General features: G+C 26.3%; 1 protein-coding gene across 12 annotated transcripts in view; it reads left to right on the top strand.

The window, feature by feature from the left end:
• The window catches only part of LOC133326534 (heterogeneous nuclear ribonucleoprotein R), a 41,360-nt gene that overhangs the window by 9,479 nt on the left and 12,252 nt on the right, over window positions 1-19,629 (top strand). For 3 of the 12 annotated variants that reach the window (XM_061535153.1, XM_061535151.1, XM_061535156.1), the window contains exons 5-11: window positions 4,392-4,525; window positions 4,593-4,721; window positions 5,771-5,911; window positions 6,003-6,109; window positions 7,557-7,684; window positions 11,872-12,083; window positions 17,226-17,457. In XM_061535153.1, the coding sequence (XP_061391137.1) occupies window positions 4,392-4,525; window positions 4,593-4,721; window positions 5,771-5,911; window positions 6,003-6,109; window positions 7,557-7,684; window positions 11,872-12,083; window positions 17,226-17,457 (1,083 nt within the window). Of the gene's footprint in view, window positions 1-794; window positions 931-4,391; window positions 4,526-4,592; window positions 4,722-5,770; window positions 5,912-6,002; window positions 6,110-7,556; window positions 7,685-11,871; window positions 12,084-17,225; window positions 17,458-19,629 lie in introns of all 12 variants that reach the window. The other 9 variants (XM_061535162.1, XM_061535160.1, XM_061535157.1 and 6 more) reach the window with 7 other exon arrangements.

Below are 19,629 nucleotides of genomic sequence, written 5' to 3'. Positions count from 1 at the left end.
ATATAATTTTTAATAACCATGCTATTCATAAATTTCTATATATTTCCAAAAAAATATCTATTGTATACATATTAGTATTTTTAAGACAAACAGAAAATATCCAAAATTTTATTTAAATAATATTTCAAATTCTATTTTTTTTTTCATTATTATTATTTGGCACGTTAATAAGAAAAAAACAACCATTCAAATCAAGTCCGAATTTAGCCCCGCCCGACCCAAAAAAAAACAAAATAAATAAATAATATAAATTTGTGCACACCATTTTCACATGGAATATAAAATAATTTTTAAATTTTAATGGAGTTTAATAATAATAAATGTTAATAATAGATTAAAATTAAAATAGAAAAAAATCCTAGGAAGAAATAAAAAAAGCTTTCCGTGGGTAAAGTTAATAAATTTAACTTTAGCGAAATTTTTATTTTTTTTTTTATTTGAAATTTAAAAAAAAAGTTAAATCGTATTTAATAACTAAATATATTTAATATCTTAAAACTTTTATAGAAACAATAAAATGTCGTAGGAAAAATTCCTACTGTGATTTTTAAAAGCCTTCACTTTTTCGAAATATTTGAAGTAAAATTTAAAAAAGAATTATGTGAAAATGTTGAACATAAAACTGAAGCTAAATCGACAAACGATCATTAGTTTTTGTTTTATTTTGTGTGTGCAAAAAATATATCTCTCCCCACCAACCAACCTCTCTCTCTTCTCTACCCCTCACCCCCAATATTTGTGTGTTTTGTGTATCTGTTGTTTTGTATTTGCTACAATTTTTTAACAATTTCCAGCTGAATGATTATGAAATTCGGAAAGGCAAAAAGATTGGTGTTACGATATCATTTAATAATCACCGGCTTTTTGTCGGCAATATACCTAAGAATAGAGATCATGATGAATTAATTGAGGAATTTTCTAAACATGCACGTAAGTGGTGAATTTTGAACAAAAAAAAAACAAATTAAAAAAATATATAATTTTGTAATATTAAAAAAAAAACAAAAGAACAGGACAAACATTGAAAAATAAAATATCCTCCCCAAATAAAAAAAATGTGAAAAGAACCCCTTCTCCCCAATAAAAAAACAATAACATTGTTAATTGGTGACAATTGGTAAATAATAATATAACAACAATATGAATTGGTTTCTTATATAATAAAGCGTAAGTTGCAGAACAAAATATTTAGTTTATAATAATTTAAAAAACCAAAGAAGATTTAAAAAGAAACGCCAATTGGTTTGTATAATTGGATTTTTGTGTAAACATTTTTTTGCAATTTTCGCTTTTCTCTTACACACCCACACACATATTAATAAGTTCCTTTTCTGGAATCCAAAACCAAAAAAACATCAAAAATTCTACTTACAAAATCTTCATCTTCAGGTGAATATTATATTTTCTTCCCCCTATTTTTTAACTCCATTTTGCGTGTACTATCTCCGTCTCTCTCTCTTTTAGAAAATAAAAAAGCATCTAATTGAAATTTATTGAAAAAGATGAAATTTTGTAATTGGAATTTTTGTTTGTTGTATGAAAAAAAATTACATTTTTCCCATTATTTATATTTTTATAAACAACAACAATGCAAATAAATACAACAACAAATTTGAAAATAACGATTTTTAATTGTAATCTGTCTCTTTCTCTTGTCATCACTCTGTAGCTTGACAATTTTTTAGAATTTTTTGTATAAGAAAAAAAAAATAATTTTAAAAAATAAATAAATTTATTTTCACAAAAAAAAAAAAAAAAAAGGTTGAAAAAAAAACAAACCATATGCCAAATTCGCTTAAAAATATAAGACTATTTTTTATGAAATTTTCTGCTGATTTTTTTTAAATAAATAATGCAATTGAAGAGCTACAGTTGTCAACACAATAATTGTGTACAAAAATCGCCGGTAAGAAAATTTTTTCCACAAAATTTTAAATAATATTTAATAATTCATTTAAAAAAAATTATTATTGGGTCTATTTTATTTTTTATATATCTCTATCTCTTTCTCTCTATTATTGATCAATTAAAAAAAGAAAACGAAATCAAATAAAACAAAACAATAATTTTATATAAATGTAGAAAAAATATTAATATTATGTAAAATTAATAAATATTGAAATATAATCTTCACCTGACCAACAATAAACATATAACAAAAAGGTTGAGGTTAAAATGTTTTATTAAAAAAAAATCCCCTAAAAATTATTTTAAAATTTAAAAATAAACTATATGGTACCCTTCCCCACTTTTTCTACACATGTATCCTAACAGACGTCGGACGAAAATATATATGGGAGCTATAACAAAATCCGAACTGGGAGCTATAACAAAAAACGAAAATTGGCACACATCATTCTCGACCTAATTCAGTACCCTAACCAAATTTCGTGTAAATCGAAAGATATATAGCGACATACATTGGTGTCCCATTTACCTTAAATCGGACGAAAATATATATGGGAGCTATATTTAAATCTGAACCGATTTTCACGAAACTTAGTACACATCATCCTCGACCTAATTCAGTGCCCTATACCAAATTTCATGCAAATCGAAATATATATAGGGACTTTGGTGCACCATTTACATTAAATCGGAAGAAACTGTATATGATATATATATCTAAATCTGAACCGATTTTCACGAAACATAGCACACATCATTCTGGACCTAATTCAGTACTGTGTGCCAAATTTCGTGCAAATCTCAAGATATATACCGACATTGGTGTCCCATTTACCTTAAATCGGACGAAAATATATATGGGAGCTTTATCTAAATCTGTCCCGATTTTCTTCAATTTCAATAGGGTTCGTCCTTGGGCCAAATAAGTGACTTGAACCAATTTTCAATAATATCCTGATAGTTTCTCTCTAAAATATATTCGAATATATCTAAATTATTATGTCTTAAATAATATTTTTAAGCCATCTGGAATCGATTTAAAATATTCCCTCAGTTAGTTTATCATTCTTTGAGAAAATATTATTGGCGCCTTAAAGTATGCTTCATTTTTTGTCATAAACTATCTATATAATTGTATTTAGTGTTACATTTTTTTGCCATAATTACACAAAGAGTGTTTAAAAAAGTGTTTTTTTTTTTTTGTTTAATCAGTATAAAATAAATACATGACCTTTTAACCTCACCCTTGAAGAAGAAGAAAAAAAATTAACTTAGGCCAACCACTTGCCCTTTTTCTTCAAACGACAAAGTTTTCCAAAAAAAAAACCAACAAATGTCCTGTTTTTTTTATATTTTATCAAAATTTCTTGTTTTGATGGACTGGAACGAAAAAAACAAAACAATTATAAAAATAAATTTAAACCAAAAACCTCATAATAACAATAAATAAAATGGTAATGACTGGAGACCATTTTTCAAAATGCAAAGCAAAATCAAAATACTGCTAACAAACCAACAACAAGGGCTACATATTATACAATTTCAAAATTAAATAAAAAAATGCTACTAGAAAAAAGTACAACTCCCTCCCACCACCACCAAAAAAAAATATACATTTCCAATGTTATTTCAAAACTACAAATTGTATATTTCTCATTGGTTAAAAGCCTATTTCACAACAAACACTTCGTTCAACAACAATAAAAGAAAAAGCTGTTAACCTTAAAAAAAGCAAATTGTTCTGTGTTTTTCTTTTAAATTTACTTTTCAATTTTATGTAAACTTTATACAGTTATATACAAATATCTATATAAATATATCTACCCCATCTATTATTATTCTCAACATTTCTCTATCTGTATTTGTCTCTTTTTTAACTAAATGTGTTTTAATTGTGTTGAACAATATACGTATTTATTTATTTTTTTTTTCAATATTCCATATGTGTAATTTTTATGTTATATATATTTTTTGGTGTTACAAAATAAGAATTTAAAAAATTCAAACTAAAAAAAAAAAAGATAAAAAATCCCAAAACTATGTACAAAGAGAATAAAAATTCTAAACAAAACATAATTAAAAATAATAAACAATAAATAAGTGTTTTATAAGTTTTCAATTTTAGTTGCATTACAAAACACAAATTTTTTAAGAATTTTAAAACAATAAGTCATCAGAAATTAGCAAAAAGCGTTTTTGGCATTGGTTTTAATGAAATGGATATAAATAAGTGTTCAAGAAAAATAATTTCAAAATTATTTTCAAATCCAAAGGCAAAAGGCCCCAAGGCAGGTCGTACCTCCTTGAAAATTCAATTTTTTGTTGTATATTTTTTCGTTGTTGTTTTATTATTTTACCACACACACTTTACTAAAAATAAAAAAACCGAGATTTTGTTACAAGGTCTATGATTATATTTTGCCATAATTTTTTAATTAAACTTCGTTTGAATTTTCCTTTTTCCCCCCGCATTCATAATTTAGCCGGCCTTATTGAAGTAATAATTTATAGTTCACCAGACGACAAGAAAAAGAATCGCGGTTTCTGTTTTCTCGAATATGAATCACACAAAGCCGCTTCATTAGCTAAACGACGACTTGGCACTGGTCGAACTAAGGTAAGTTTGGACAATAATTTGTAATTAAATACGTTATTTAATAAAAAATTATCATTTTTTATTTTAGGTTTGGGGATGTGATATCATTGTCGATTGGGCAGATCCACAAGAGGAGCCTGATGAACAAACAATGTCCAAAGTTAAAGTTTTGTATGTTAGAAACTTAACACAGGATGTGACAGAGGATAAATTAAAGGTATGTTCAGAAGATTTATATAAGACTCGGTGTTAAATGGAGGATATCCGAACAAATTTTATATATTCGAAATTAAAAAAAAAAATGTATAAAATCCCTTCGATAAATTCGAATGCCAAAATAGGCGTAGGATTGATTCTTAAAACTATTATCAGTATTAGTCCACTTTATGGACACCGCATTTAAATTAATTTAGTATTTTGGATTCACGTCTTCAAAAATTGTCAATATGACCCAAATTTCACGGTAGCAAAAAATTATGAATATTTGAGTTCACATTTTGTTATAGACCTCATATAACAATACATCCACCCCCTAATATCCCATATTTTGTCCTTCCTACTAAAACCAAGTAAAAAAGTGTTAGTCGGTGTTACCGACGGTAGTAATCTTCCAACCAACAATTATAAATATCGATCCACGTTCTGTTATAGCCGCCACATAACCGTATCTCCAATTTCGGTATTTTTGACATGCCATTCCTCAGTCGAATAGCCTCTAATTTAGAGTCCTCATTGGCTCTCAAATCTTCTTAATAAAGTTCACCAATATCGATTCATGTTGAGGTTCATACATGTCCTCCATTACCGACATTTGTAAAGTATTAGAACAATTTTGTAACCTATGTAGCCTATTTCATTTCCGTCAGTCATCTATTTAGCGTGGCATACCACTCCCACGCCTATATAAAAGAGCCGATGGATTTTAGGTTTTCCGCCTTATGGTGGAGAATATAAAAAGTAGGGTTATGTCCGCGTACCATCCAGAGAATAAGACATTCTCTTCAATTTTTAATGTTCTGATTGTTCATTTTCTTCTGACATGTATTTATCATGGTATATCCCCACTCCCATATAAAAGCCCCGATGGATTTTAGTTTTTTTTTAATGTCCGCCTTATGGTGAAGAATATGAAAATGTAGGATTATGTCTGCGTACTATCCAGGGAATAACACATTCTCTTATTTGTTTAATGTACTGATTATTCTTTATCTCCTTTTAATTATTTTTTTTATTAATAATATTTCTTATCTTAATTTATTTATCTAGGAACAATTTGAGCAATATGGCAAAGTTGAACGTGTTAAGAAAATAAAAGACTATGCTTTTGTGCATTTTGAGGATCGTGATAGCGCTGTTGTGGCAATGAGAGCTTTAAATGGCAAAGAAGTTGGTGCTTCTAATATGGAGGTAGGTGTTGCGAACCATAGATTTCTTTCCAACATAATTGTAATCTTCAAAAAAAAAAAAAACTAATAATATTTCCCTTATAAAAATAAAGGTATCTTTGGCAAAACCACCATCAGATAAAAAGAAAAAGGAGGAAATATTACGTGCACGTGAACGCCGTATGATGCAAATGATGCAAGGACGTCCTGGTCTTGTAGGGTAAGTTATATGAATAGTTATAGTATTGTAATGGAATATAGAAACCCAAAAAGAACACAATGAAGTTAACAAAATTGTGAGAAATTAATCGATTTGGCACAAATTACAAAATCACAACAATTGGACAAAGACATCTTGGCCCCCACAAAAACAAACAAATATTCTGATATATATCTTACAAAATATGGTTATGTTGCCTTTTACACGTTTAAATATTAAGCAATTGCAGTTTTTAATGGGGTTTAAAATAGCAATAAGAAATAACAACTTAGAATAGCACATTGACACTGTATCTATGAAGTGCGCCTAAATGTATGCAATATTTTTTTAATTTAAAGATAGAATGCAATAATGGCTCTTCTAAAAGTTGCCTTCGTTAAAAAAATGACTACAAATGATCCGAATTGGATGAAATTTAGCACAGCTCATTTATTTGGCCCAAGGACGAACCTTATTGAAATTGGGGAAAATCGGTTCAGATTTACATATAGCTCCCATATATATTTTCGTACGATTTTATGAAAATTGTGCATTAAAGTTCCTATATATCTTTCGATTTGAGCGAAATTCTGCATAACGTACTGTATACCGTCTAGAATGATGTGTACTAAGTTTCATGAAAATCGGTTCAAATTTAGGTATAGCTCCCATATAGTTTTTCGTCCGATTTTATGTAAATTATGCACTCTAAGACCTAAAGTTTGTCCGATTAGCACACAGGTTTGTACAATGTACTGGCAATTAATATAAATTAATCTCTGGCAAGTTTTGTTGAAATCACTTCAGATTTGTCCGATTTTAGGTAAATGGTGCAAGTGAAGAAAATTGTGTTTTCTTTTAGCGGATATGGGGTACATTGTTGCATTACCTAGGTCGTAATATAAATTGACTATTGATGGAAGGAAATCTCTTCCAGATTTTATTTGCTTAATATTGTAAAACCAAAAACAAAGGGCAACATATATACAAAACAAAAATTCGGTCTATCTTCACGTTCATTATGTTTCTTTCTCTTCTCTACACATATACATATATATACACACTATTGATATATACATATCAATATTTTGTGTTAACAATAGCCACAATTATTTTTATTAATTTTAATTATCCTTTCTTTTTCTTTTTTATTATTTTTATTCTATTTTTTGCCCGTTTAAAAAACCGAATATAAAAACTTGAACTCTACCCTCCAACTCTACTACTACTACCACCACCACAATTGCCACAATTTTATTGATTTTTATTTGTCAACGATTGTTGTGACTACTAAACTACTCTACAACAACCACAAAATAATATCAATTTTCTACTACCAATCGAACCGAACCGAACTGAACCGAACCAAACCAAAACCTGTGTCCATCCAATATTTTTTTGTTTCTTAAAACAAAATATTTTATATAAAAAAACAAATATGTGTGTTTGTGTGTGTTTTAAAACAAAGCTTTGAAACAATGTCTCCATACAGAAATCTATCACCAACACATCCTGGCATGATACCCTTAGGTACGCCCATGCGTTTACCCGGTGCTCCAAGGATTCCTTTACGCACACCAATGCCCAGGGACTATGGTAAGTCTTAACATTTTGTTTTCTTTACAAATTATTATTGTTATTAGTATTATAGTATTCCAAAACAACAACAACAAAAAAAACATATTTTTTTATTCTTTACAAATAAGCAAGAAAAGAAAAAGAAGAAGAAAAACGTTTAAACAAACTAATCTACATATATGAACCGATAATATATCTATATTAAAATTTTCAAATGTGATTTCATTGCAAAAAACGAAAGCAAATTTTTTGTAATCATTTTTATCAACAACAACATAAAAGAAAAAAAATTCTATATAGGAAAATAATTTTTCATAGTTTTTAGTTATTATTTTTGCATTATTTATAATTTAAAATATAATTCCTAAAAATCATTGAGAAAAATCAATATTTATTTTAATTTTGTTGGTACTAATTTATATATTATATATAATGTATTAGGGCTAATTTTGTTATTTCTCTATTACATTAATTATTATTGTTATTTTATATTAATAGTTTATATATAATTATTATATTTTTAGTTGTTTTTTAGTTACTTAGTTTAATGAAAAACAAAAACAGTTTCAGCTTTTTATGCATTTCTATATTATATTGTATTTTTTTGAGTTTATTTTTTCGTTTTCATTTAACTATTGTTTCATTTGAAATCATTCCAAATTTAATTCTCTCAAATTAATATATGAAATTCTTGTATGCTTTTTTCATCATTAATAATTCTATAAATGTTGTATTTTCTTTGTCGTCATAAATGTAATTTTTCTAATGACTTTTTGCACTGTTGTAAAACTTTCAAATCAATCATCATTACATTCATTTTGTCATTCATTTCTCTCCTCTTTGTTTTTTTGTTATACTTGTCTTTTCCTTTGGTTTAGTTAATTATTATAATTATTGTTATTATTATTAGTTTTGTTTGAAACATAACACCAAAAACAAAATTAACTAAATCATCGATTTTTTTCTCCATATTTATCATCATCATCTGTTTTCCAATCTTCTTAATTTGCATGCTCCAAATAATAATTCTTTTTGTACTAAATTAAACACAAAACAAAAAACCAAAAAGAATTCACCTCTAAGTGTTAATTTTTATTCCATTTATACAATTGTTCGTTATTTTTTTATATTCGTTTTGATTTTTTTCAATGTCAAACTAAATGTGTCTGCAAAATATTTACTTTTTTTATTATACAAAAAACAAACTCTGATAAAAAATAATATACACTCAGCTCATTTCCGTTAAAATCAAAACCTAAATCCAATCAAAAAAAAAATACAAAAACAAATAATTAAAAAAAATTAAACCAACAGACCCATTAAGAACCTCTTTACCCACAAAAATATAAAAAAAAGAATATAACTATTTTTTGTGTAATTAAATGTTGCAATTTTGTGTTTGTTGTTTGTTCTCTGTGTAGCAAATGTTAAACACCCAGTATACTTATTGATGTTTTGCCGGTAAGTAATTGTTGTTGTGTAACAAAAAAAAAAACACTCAAACTAATAATGGTATGAAGAGTGTTGTCATGATTTATTTATTTATGGACAACAATTATATATATCATACAATTAAAGTGTTTAAACAAAATATTCAAACAAAAAAAAATAATAAATAAATAAAATGAAAAAATTTTGGAGCACTCACTCGTTTTAAATTAAATTTTGATTTCCTTTTTTAAATTATCTTCCCAAAAACAACCGCCAACATACACAAAGGTTTTTATTTTCATTTCCTTTCTTTCTTAATTCTTTCCCTTTTTTTTCTTGATCAATTGATAAATGGAATAAAAGTTTTCACTTCACTTAGTTGTTATATTTAAATTTCTTTTTGTTTTTTTTTCAAATAAAATTCATTTGCTATATAAAACCAATAAACTAACCATTTTGTAAATGAAAATCAAGGCCAAATTATTGTTATTTGAATTTTTGTAAAACAAATTGCCCTATTTTTTTACACAAAACCGCCAAATTCTTCCCACACACTTGTATCCTCTACCCCGTACCCCGTTCTTTTGAAGACTGAAAGAAAAATAAGAAGAAGAATAATAATTTGTAGTCAGCCTCCCCTTACTTCGAATTGATATTATTTATAAAAAAACATATAGTTTTTAAAAACCAAATAAAATCTTAGTATATAATTTAATTTTGGTTATAGTAATTGGTTTTTTTTTAAAGAACATGTAGCAACTTTTTTTTGGTTTTTCTTTAGTATTTGTTTTTTTTTCGTAGAAAGAGAAAGTGATAAAAATGTATATATAAGTTGTTTTCATATGTTTAGGTATTTCAATATTAACTCCCCCCTTAAATATTATAAAAAATGTGTATTGCAATATTAACTTCTTGTAAACCTTGAAAATTTTATAAAAACTATTTTAAAAAATATAATAGAAAAATTCTCACCAATAGACTTTTAAAACAGTTGTAGTCAAATCGACTTTGTTTTGGACATTTAATAATTTAACCCTAATTTAATTAATTATAACGCTCCTTAGAATTTTATTAAAAATTATCTCTAATAAAATAAAAAAATTTCTACTAAGTCTCTATTACAGAGACTTTTGAACATTTGTGATTTTCACCCCTGATAGCTCTATTATAACTCTCTTTAATAATTGAAACAACTAAAAATATAACATAAAGAGGATCAATAATCGGTAATCGATTTTCAAGTGTCAGCCTTAAAGTATGCTATAAAAAATGTATTTCACCTGTTCAAAAATAGATATTTGATTTTTTTCAAATTCACGATTACAACCCGAAAATACTTCCGAGAAATATGCTAAATTCATTGAAGCGCCTACCTAGTAATTAATAAAATTTATAATAAAAAATAATCACTTCAAAAAATTCACATATAACTGAAACAGAATTTTGATTTTTTTACTAATATCCACAATTACAAATCGGAAAGCTCTTCTAAATATACTCTATAATCCGTTGTAGCTCTCTTTTGTAATTAAAAACAACTAAAAAAGTCGTATTGGCTGGGGATCGATATAAAAAAAAATGCTAATTGTAACAGTAATTGATTTTTGAAGTGTCAGCCCTAAAGTATGCTATAAAAATGTACTTCAACTGAGAGCTATATGTATCGATTATCATCAATTTTAATAGGGTTAGTTATTGGGCTAAATAAATCAGCCAAGGCAATTTCTAAAAAGAACCGAAATGAGATTTTTGAATTCTCAGCCCTAATGTATGCTATAAAAAATATATTTCGCCCGAGAGCTATATGTATTCACAATCTGAATCGATTATATGCAATTTTAATAGGATTCAGATCAAGTCAGGCAAGGTAATTTTCAACTGCCTCTACGACTCGAAATGATGTCCAAAATTCACTATTTAAATTACAGAACTGAAAATCCTTCACATTATGAAAAATTTCCATTTGATATATAAATAAAAATATATATTTATTTAATATTTAAAAATTTCCAATAGATATTTAAATTTAAATCTATATTTATTTAATATTTAAAAATTTCCAATAGACATTTAAATTTATTTAATATGAATAGTCTTGACAAATCATGTTTGCCAGTCCAAGGCAGCACTCTGACCATCCTAGTATATTTTTAAATAGCTTCAGATCCAAACTTTTCTTTAATTGTCCCCTAAACGAAACTGAAGTGCATAGATCTATACGTTATTTTTCTAATAGTAGGACTCCAATTAAAAAAATGCACACAATAAAATTTGAACAATTTTGATATCCCTCTGTTGAAATTTTTTATTGTTAAGGCTTCAATATTATAATATGAAGACTTCAATAATATTACAAAATACAATCCTTTAGGAAACATAAACAATATACATTTTTATCACTTTTGTTATTACAATTTTATAGAACGCGGTAAATTGGAAATTAATTGTTAATTAATGTAGTTAAATATTTACTAGTTTTTTTATTTCATTAAGTTTTTTTTTTAATTTTAAATAATGTTTGATTTATAATGGTTTTTAATAATTATTGTTTTGTTTTTCTTTATCATAATCTTTTTTGGCAAATTTTGTTTTTATTTTTCTTTCCAACTTAACTTTGGCTTTAATACCTTTCTCTCTCTCGAACACAATACCAAAAAAAATATACAAAAATTATCAAAACTATTCAAACAAACAAAAAAACCAACACTTGTGTTTTGTTATTATCCTCTTTTTTTACCTAAACAAACAACAACTACTACCAAACGCTTTTATAGATTATGAATATGACTTTTATGGTTATTCGGATTATCGCGGTGCCTATCCAGATTCATATTATGAAGATTTCTATCGTACCTATGATGGAGAATATTTCTTTGATTATCCACCGGGCAGTGTGGCGCCATTGCCACCACCCGGTGCCATTGGTGGTGGGGGTCCGGTTGCCGGCGCCGCCGGTGGTTTGCCGAGAACAGCACGTACAAATGTGGTGGGTTATTAAACATATTATTTTTTTGTTTTTATTTCTATACTTTTTTTGTTTCTTTTTTTTCTAATTAAATTAAATTAGTTGTCTCTTGTTTTAATTTTTTTGTTGATACTTTGTAATCTTTTTTTGTTTTGAAAAGAAAAAAAAAACTTTCTTAATTTTATATTTTAATGTATTTGTTTTTGTTTTTCCACATGTTACTTTTTTCAAAATTCAAACAAACAAACAAAAAAGAAATACCAAAAGTACACGGACAACCAACCAAATTTGTTCATCACTATTTTACAACACCACCACACCACAATCATTATTATTACCACAAAAAAACCAAAAAAGAAAATTCAACAGCAGCAATCAACATTTTGCCATTATGGATTATCCTACACATTTTTAGATAGTGTGTCCAAAATTCGTTTCATTACCTTTTGTTTTTAGTAAAATTTAGGCCATTATTTCAAAATTAATGTAAAAACAAACCAAAAAACTAAAAAAAGAAACTTTTTTATTGTAAATTAAAAATTGACAAAGCATTTTTTTTTCAAATTCATTACAATGAACAGTGTCACAGTTAGTCAGTCAGTCAATCAGTCAGCAGCCAACCAGTTCCGCAATCAATGTGTGTTGTCTGTTATAAATATATTTTCAAATCCGCAATAGTTTCCTCCAATAGACCAAGATTAACCATAACCCAGACGAAAATACAAAAAACCATAAAATCAAATAATCAAATCACTGCAGTCATTCAACCAAAGAACCAAACCATAGTTCCAACCATTCATTCTTCCATCCATCCAACCATTATATAGATTTTATTTCAAATCTCAAACACATACTTACTAACCGATTTATGTTTTTATTTAACATTCACAATTTGACATTCCCATTTTTTCACTAACACCAAACAACCAACCACAATAGTTCCTATTTTTTATATTAAAAGGCTTTTTTATTTAATACAATTTTTTTATTGCGCACTTTTTTCATTGCTTTATTTTTAATTTCAAACTAACGCCGCTTTGCTTTGTGATTTTTAATTATTTTATATTATTTATTATCATTATAATTTATTAATATTATTTTTGTTATTTGCTTTAAGTTCAACTAATTTTGTTGTAATTGCTTTTTTATTATTATTTATTTTAAGCTACATTTTTATTGTTAATTTTTTTTTGTTTTAATTTTACAAGAGCTGAATACCAAAGTGCTATTTTATTTTTTCTATATACATATAAAAAATAAAACAAAATATTTGTTTAATTTTATTATTTATTAAGTTTATTGCTTTAAATGTGTCTTTTGAACAATGTTTTGTAAATTTAAAAAAGAAATTTAAATCAATATTTAAAAATTTCACCAACAACACCCGAATTGTTGTTAAAAGTATTCTGAAAAAATGTCATGTTCTGTCTTTTTAAAATAATTATCAAAAACTATGGTTTTTAATATAAAAAAAATAATTAAATTGCATCCTTAAAGTATGCTGTAATAATTATACATTACTTCATTTGAATCACACCAATTTCAGAAAGAAGTTAGTTATTATGGATCAAATAAATCAGACGATATACAATTAAAATGTCTCTAGAATTTGAAAATAATTATTTAAAAAATCACGATTAAAAATCCACATATGGAAATCTTTCAAATGATGTCTTAACTTGCATCCTTAAAGTATACCCTAATAATAAAAATTTACATTTTAGAATTTTAAACCCTTTGAATATTATTATTAATAAAAAAAAATAATTAAAATTTTCATGATTTCTGTGTGAATACTTTTTAAAAGTGTTCTGAAAAAAATTTCATGTTCTGTCATTTGAATATAATTATTAAAAATTATAATTTCTAAAATATAAAAAAATTAAATTGCATCCATAGGTACGCTGTAATAAATTAACATTACTTCACCGATTCACACCAATTTCAAATGATGTTTCTAGAACTCCAAAATAATTATAAAAAAATCCAAATAAAATTAAACCATTGAAAAATCTGAAATCAGTGACTATTTTGAAGAGGCATCCTTAAAGAATGCTATAAAAATTAAAATTAACTTCACTATATATATATTTAAATCAAAAAATCAAAAAATATTCACAATTCAATTAACCATGACTATTTTGAAGTGGCATTCTAAAAGTATACTAAACATGAGAGTTTGAAGACTTCACATGAAAACTATGTTGGAAATCTAACATAAAAAATATAGTTAAATCCTAATAATTGTTTGCCAATTCATGCTAGCTTCTTGACAAAACCTAATATCAAAAAATAATTCTAAAATATTCACAATTAAAATTTTAATTTTAAAGTAACATCCTGAAAGTATGAAATAAAAATAAACATTGACTTCACCGAAAAGCTATATTTGAATCGGAATATCCAAAAATGTTCATATTTAAGTCCTCACTAATAATTGTTTGCCAATTCGTGTTAGATTATAGGTAACACTAGTATCCTTTAAAATAAAAAAAATCTTCAAAAAATCGAAAAATAATTCTAAAATATTCACAATAAAAATCAGCTATTAAAAATATGAAATCCGTGACCTTTTTAAAATTAGCATCCTGAAAGTATGCAATAAAAATGAAAATTTTACTTCACCGGAAATCTATATTTGAATCGGAACCTCAAAAAATATATTTAAATCCTCCCTAATGATTGTTTGCCAATTCATGTTAGCTTCTTGTCACACCTAATAGCCTTTTATATTAAAAAAACTTCAATAATTGGAAGGTTCATAATTAAAATTAACCATTAAAAGTATGCAATAAAAATAAACATTGACTTCATTGGAAGGCTATATTTGAATCGGAACGTCAAAAAATATACATATTTGAGACCTCACTAAGAATGTTTGCCAATTCATGTTAGATTGCAATCCTATTATCCTTTTAAATTAAAAAAAAATCAAAAATAATTCTAAAATAGTCACAATTAAAATCAATCATTAAAAAATATGAAATCGGTGATCCTTTTAAAATAACATCCTGAAAGTATGCAAAAAAATGCACATTGACTTCACCTGGAAACTATATTTGAATCTGAACCTAAAAAATATATATTTAAATCCTCCCTAATAATTGTTTGCCAATTAATGTTAGATTCTTGGCCACCCTAATATCTGTTTAAATTAAAAAAATCGTTCAAAAAATCCACATTTGAGACATTTTAATAAATTCAACTAATTGTGAATTCTTTGATTTAAACCACTAAAATAATATTGTAAATTAAATTCAAATCCTATAGCCTTACTAAATCAGAAAACCATCAACTCAAATATACTTCCAAATTTTAAAATAGTATTATTTTAAAATCCTGTTTTGGAAAATTTAAATAAAATAATTGATAACTTTGAAGTATCACCCTTAAAGTATGCTACATAAAAAATTGCAATTTTTACCAAACAATGTTCAAAAGACACTGCTTATTATTTTACATATTAAAACAATTATTTATTAATTTAATTAAATGCTATTAAATATATTTAATTATGTAGGGAATAAAATAATCCAAAAATAAAAAATATACTAAAAATATGTATTTGGAAATAAATTTTAAGTGAAAACCACAAAAAAAAAAAAATAAATTGTATTCCCTACATTTTGTTTACACAAAATGCTTTTTTTATTTTTTTATTGCTTTATATATTTGCTTTTTTACTAGAACATTTCACAACAAGCTAGAATATATACGTTTTAGGTTAATTATTTTGTATTATTAGATTTCTTTTTATTATTTTTGTTTTTAATATATATATTTTTCATAAGTTGTTTATGTTGCAAATTGAGAAAACAAATTGTTGTTTACACACGAAAAATACCAAATCATTGAATTGATTTATTTTTTATAAAATTTACATTTACATTTGTTTTTATCACTTTTTATATATTATATATATTTGTATTTTTTGTTATTATTTGAATTTAGTTTAAAACAACCAAATATCAAGAAAATAATTTTTAGTATGATGAACAAAAAATGAAAACTTAACAAAAAACTTTCATTGTATTATACTCTTATATATGAATATGTTTTTTTTACTACAATTTGTTTTTTTCTATATATATTAAAAAAGAAAACAAAACAAAAAAACTTAAACACTAAAAACCAAATCTCTAACGCGTTCATTATCGATTTTGTTTTTTTTCTTTTTCTTTTTTTCTTTTTTATGTTAAATACTCTCTCTCTCTCAATCTCAAACTCAATCAATCAAACAATGTCGGTAATATGCAAAACGATAAAATCGTCTTAAAAAAATTATATATATGTTCGTCAAATCAAATTTATATATAATAATCAAAACATATATCAAAAAAATATTATGTTATGTCTCTCTCTATATATCTCCCCTTCACACACACACAATTGAATTGAATTGAATGCATCAAAACCGTTCAAAAAAATAATGTTTTACCCTAAATTCTTAACAAATTGTTATAATAATAATTATTGCGTTGGTCTTAAACAATTAAACAAAAACGAAAAACTTACAAAAAACAACAAAATTATGATTATCCAAAACTCATATAATTGCCCACCTCTTCTCCACCCACAAAAATCTTGCAACAAAATTCTCAACTCATCAAAACAAACTCATTGTTATTTTTATTGAAATATCCTGACACCCCGAACCTCTCCCTCCTCTGTCTCTCTCCCGTTTCCAAACCAATTTATAAATATGAATCAAAAAATGTTTCCAAATTTTTATTTTGTTAATATTAATTTATATACAACCAAAAAAAAATACAACAACAAAATTAATACCACCCCCCCCAAACCAAAATTGTAAAAATAATACTTGGCGATCCATATATATACTTTATATAATACGAATACGAATATATGCTATAATTATGATGATGGTTTGAACGAATGATATATAATGGCTTAATGTGGACCTAACTCTCGGATCTGTCAATGGCCACCAAATTACAATTTCCCAATGGATGTCGGCGAAATATGATGGTAATTGATGATGATGACGCGATCATGATGATGATGATGATGACGACGATTATGATGGCATTCTACCCACTACTCCATGGCTTCTTGGTTCTACTCGTTGAAATATATATATTTGAATATATATATATTTATTTGTAAATGTATGTGTGTATGTGCATTTTGTACAATGTACAGGGGGTTGGCCGTGGGCGTGGAATCACGGCGCGTGGCCGAACCGTTGGGCTCCGTGGCAACATCAATCGTCAGGGGGCCCCTCAAGCGGCGGTGGTGGCGGCGGCGGTGGCAGCTCAACGGGGGGCCACCGCTCAGGGGGCTCAGCCAGCAATCGGGGGGGTCCGTGGGGTGGGACAAATACGTCCCAGCGCTCGTGGCACTCAGCACGCCAAACCGCTACCAAATTTACCAGGTGAGAAAAAACATTAAAACCAAACAAAACAAAAACAAACAACCAACCAATAAATCAATCAATCTTTGTCTTTCACTCTCTCTCTCACACACACTCAACTACTACTACTACTATTACCACTACCACAACTACTACTTACTGTTATTTTGAAATTGCATTGCATTGTCGAAATTCGAAGACAATGAATTCATGATTCGAACATACAAAAAAACCAAACAAATTCTTCTCCCTCCTCCCCGAAAAAGTTAAAAATAAAACAAGAAAATGATTTTATACACACGAACACCAACCAACCACCACACCACTACCACCATACACTCTTATTATAATTATGATTATTATGATTGTTATTATTATTAAAAATTATTCTTATTTTAAAATTTATGTTATTAAATTTAACTCACTCACTCTCTCTCAATCTATACAATAATTAGTTTTAGTTATATATTATATTAATCTATCAAAAATACTATTACTACTTATACACGGAAACTACTCTACTACTATTGTGTACTATTAATTTTTATTAATTTTTTGTTTGTTTAATTATTATTATAATTTTTTTTTATTATTTGTGTTTAATTTATAATTTCTGTGTGTCTTAGTTATTATAATTACAATTAGTTTTTTTCTCTCTCTGTCTACATTTACATACATATATCTATCTGTTTGTTCGTTATCATTTACATCTGTAATACTGTTTCTCTATAGCACACTTTTGTCTTCAACTGTTATACTGGCCAACACACACACACACGACACTGTCAGACAACCAAAAAATATTGTTTACATTTTATTAATTTTTTTGCATAAAATATAAACACAACATGTAAACAATATTATAGAGAATATGGGGAATGCATTCAATTCGTCATTAGTTTTTATAATTTATTAATATTTTATTAATTTTTATTTCCATAAAAAAATAATAAACTTTTTAAATTCCTAAATATTTTAATTCATTTTTCAAGATATTTTAAAAAACCATTCTTCGTCCCTCTTAATTATTTTTGAACTTTATTTCTATCATTTGCTTTGGATCAAATGATTAATGAAAATAGAGATTGTTAAAATAATATGATTTATGTTCTAATTAAATGCTTCTATATATATATATATATATATTTTTTTAAATATTTATTGGATTTCCCAATCCCTCGTTTCCAATTCCAAAAAACAATATAAGAAACAATTTTCATTCTATTCTGACAATAGGTTTTTTATTATATATACATATATTTATTTCTGAGTCTGAACATACCTAATATTCTTGTAGATAAATAATTTATTCCAATTCATTTAAATTCATATCAATTCCATTAATATTTCACTATATATAGTTGTGGTAGATGACAACAGATGGCGGTTGTTTACATTTTTGACAGTCTATGAATGCAACAGCTGATGTCTCGCCAGTGTTGCTATATGATAGCTTACACTTGACAGTCAATGAATGTTACGCTTTACGCGTTTTTTGTCTTAATTGGCGAGTTAAAAGCCAACACGAAAACAAACCGTTTTAAATAAAAACAAATCTATTTTGCAAAATATAAATAAAAACATTTTTAATTAGTAATTCAAAACAAGAAAATTTTTGACAATTAGCTATTTATTGTAATTATACAATGACAGCTGATAAAAATTAATGAATTTTGACATTAAAAAAAATGTTACACTTCACGTGTTTCATTTAAGTATTTCAAACAAGACATTTTTGACAATCAAATGTATGCAACAGCTGACTATTCTCTCGTCAACGTAGTTTTACGATGACAGCTGAATAAAATGAATGCCTTTGACAATCAAAAAACGTTACACTATACGTGTTTTAATTAGAAAATTAAAAAATACGTATTTGTAATCATCAGCAGCTGATCTCTCTCTCTCTATCAAATGTTCTTATACAATTTGAAATGTTCTTTCTCTGTCTCTCATGTTTACATACAATTGAGTTTAATTAAAACACGTCATTTAAGAAATCAAGTTCCTTGTTTACACGTCAAATTAATGGAGCATAATTTAGGTGTCAATGTGTAGGGTGTTTTAGGTTATGTTTACATTAAATGGGAGTTTAATAAAAATGCATTATTTAAATGAATTTAATTTTAAATTCTTTTAAAGATAGGTGAAAAAACCCCAGTGTAAAGAAAAGCTTAAACTATAAATCATATT

Source organism: Musca vetustissima, unplaced genomic scaffold (assembly GCF_032173495.1).
Source record: "Musca vetustissima isolate MV318-11 ecotype Yass unplaced genomic scaffold, APGP_CSIRO_Mvet_v1 utg2525, whole genome shotgun sequence".
NCBI lineage: Eukaryota > Metazoa > Arthropoda > Insecta > Diptera > Muscidae > Musca > Musca vetustissima.
Note: the sequence above shows the minus strand (reverse complement) of the source record. Positions and strands in the feature narration are given on the sequence as shown.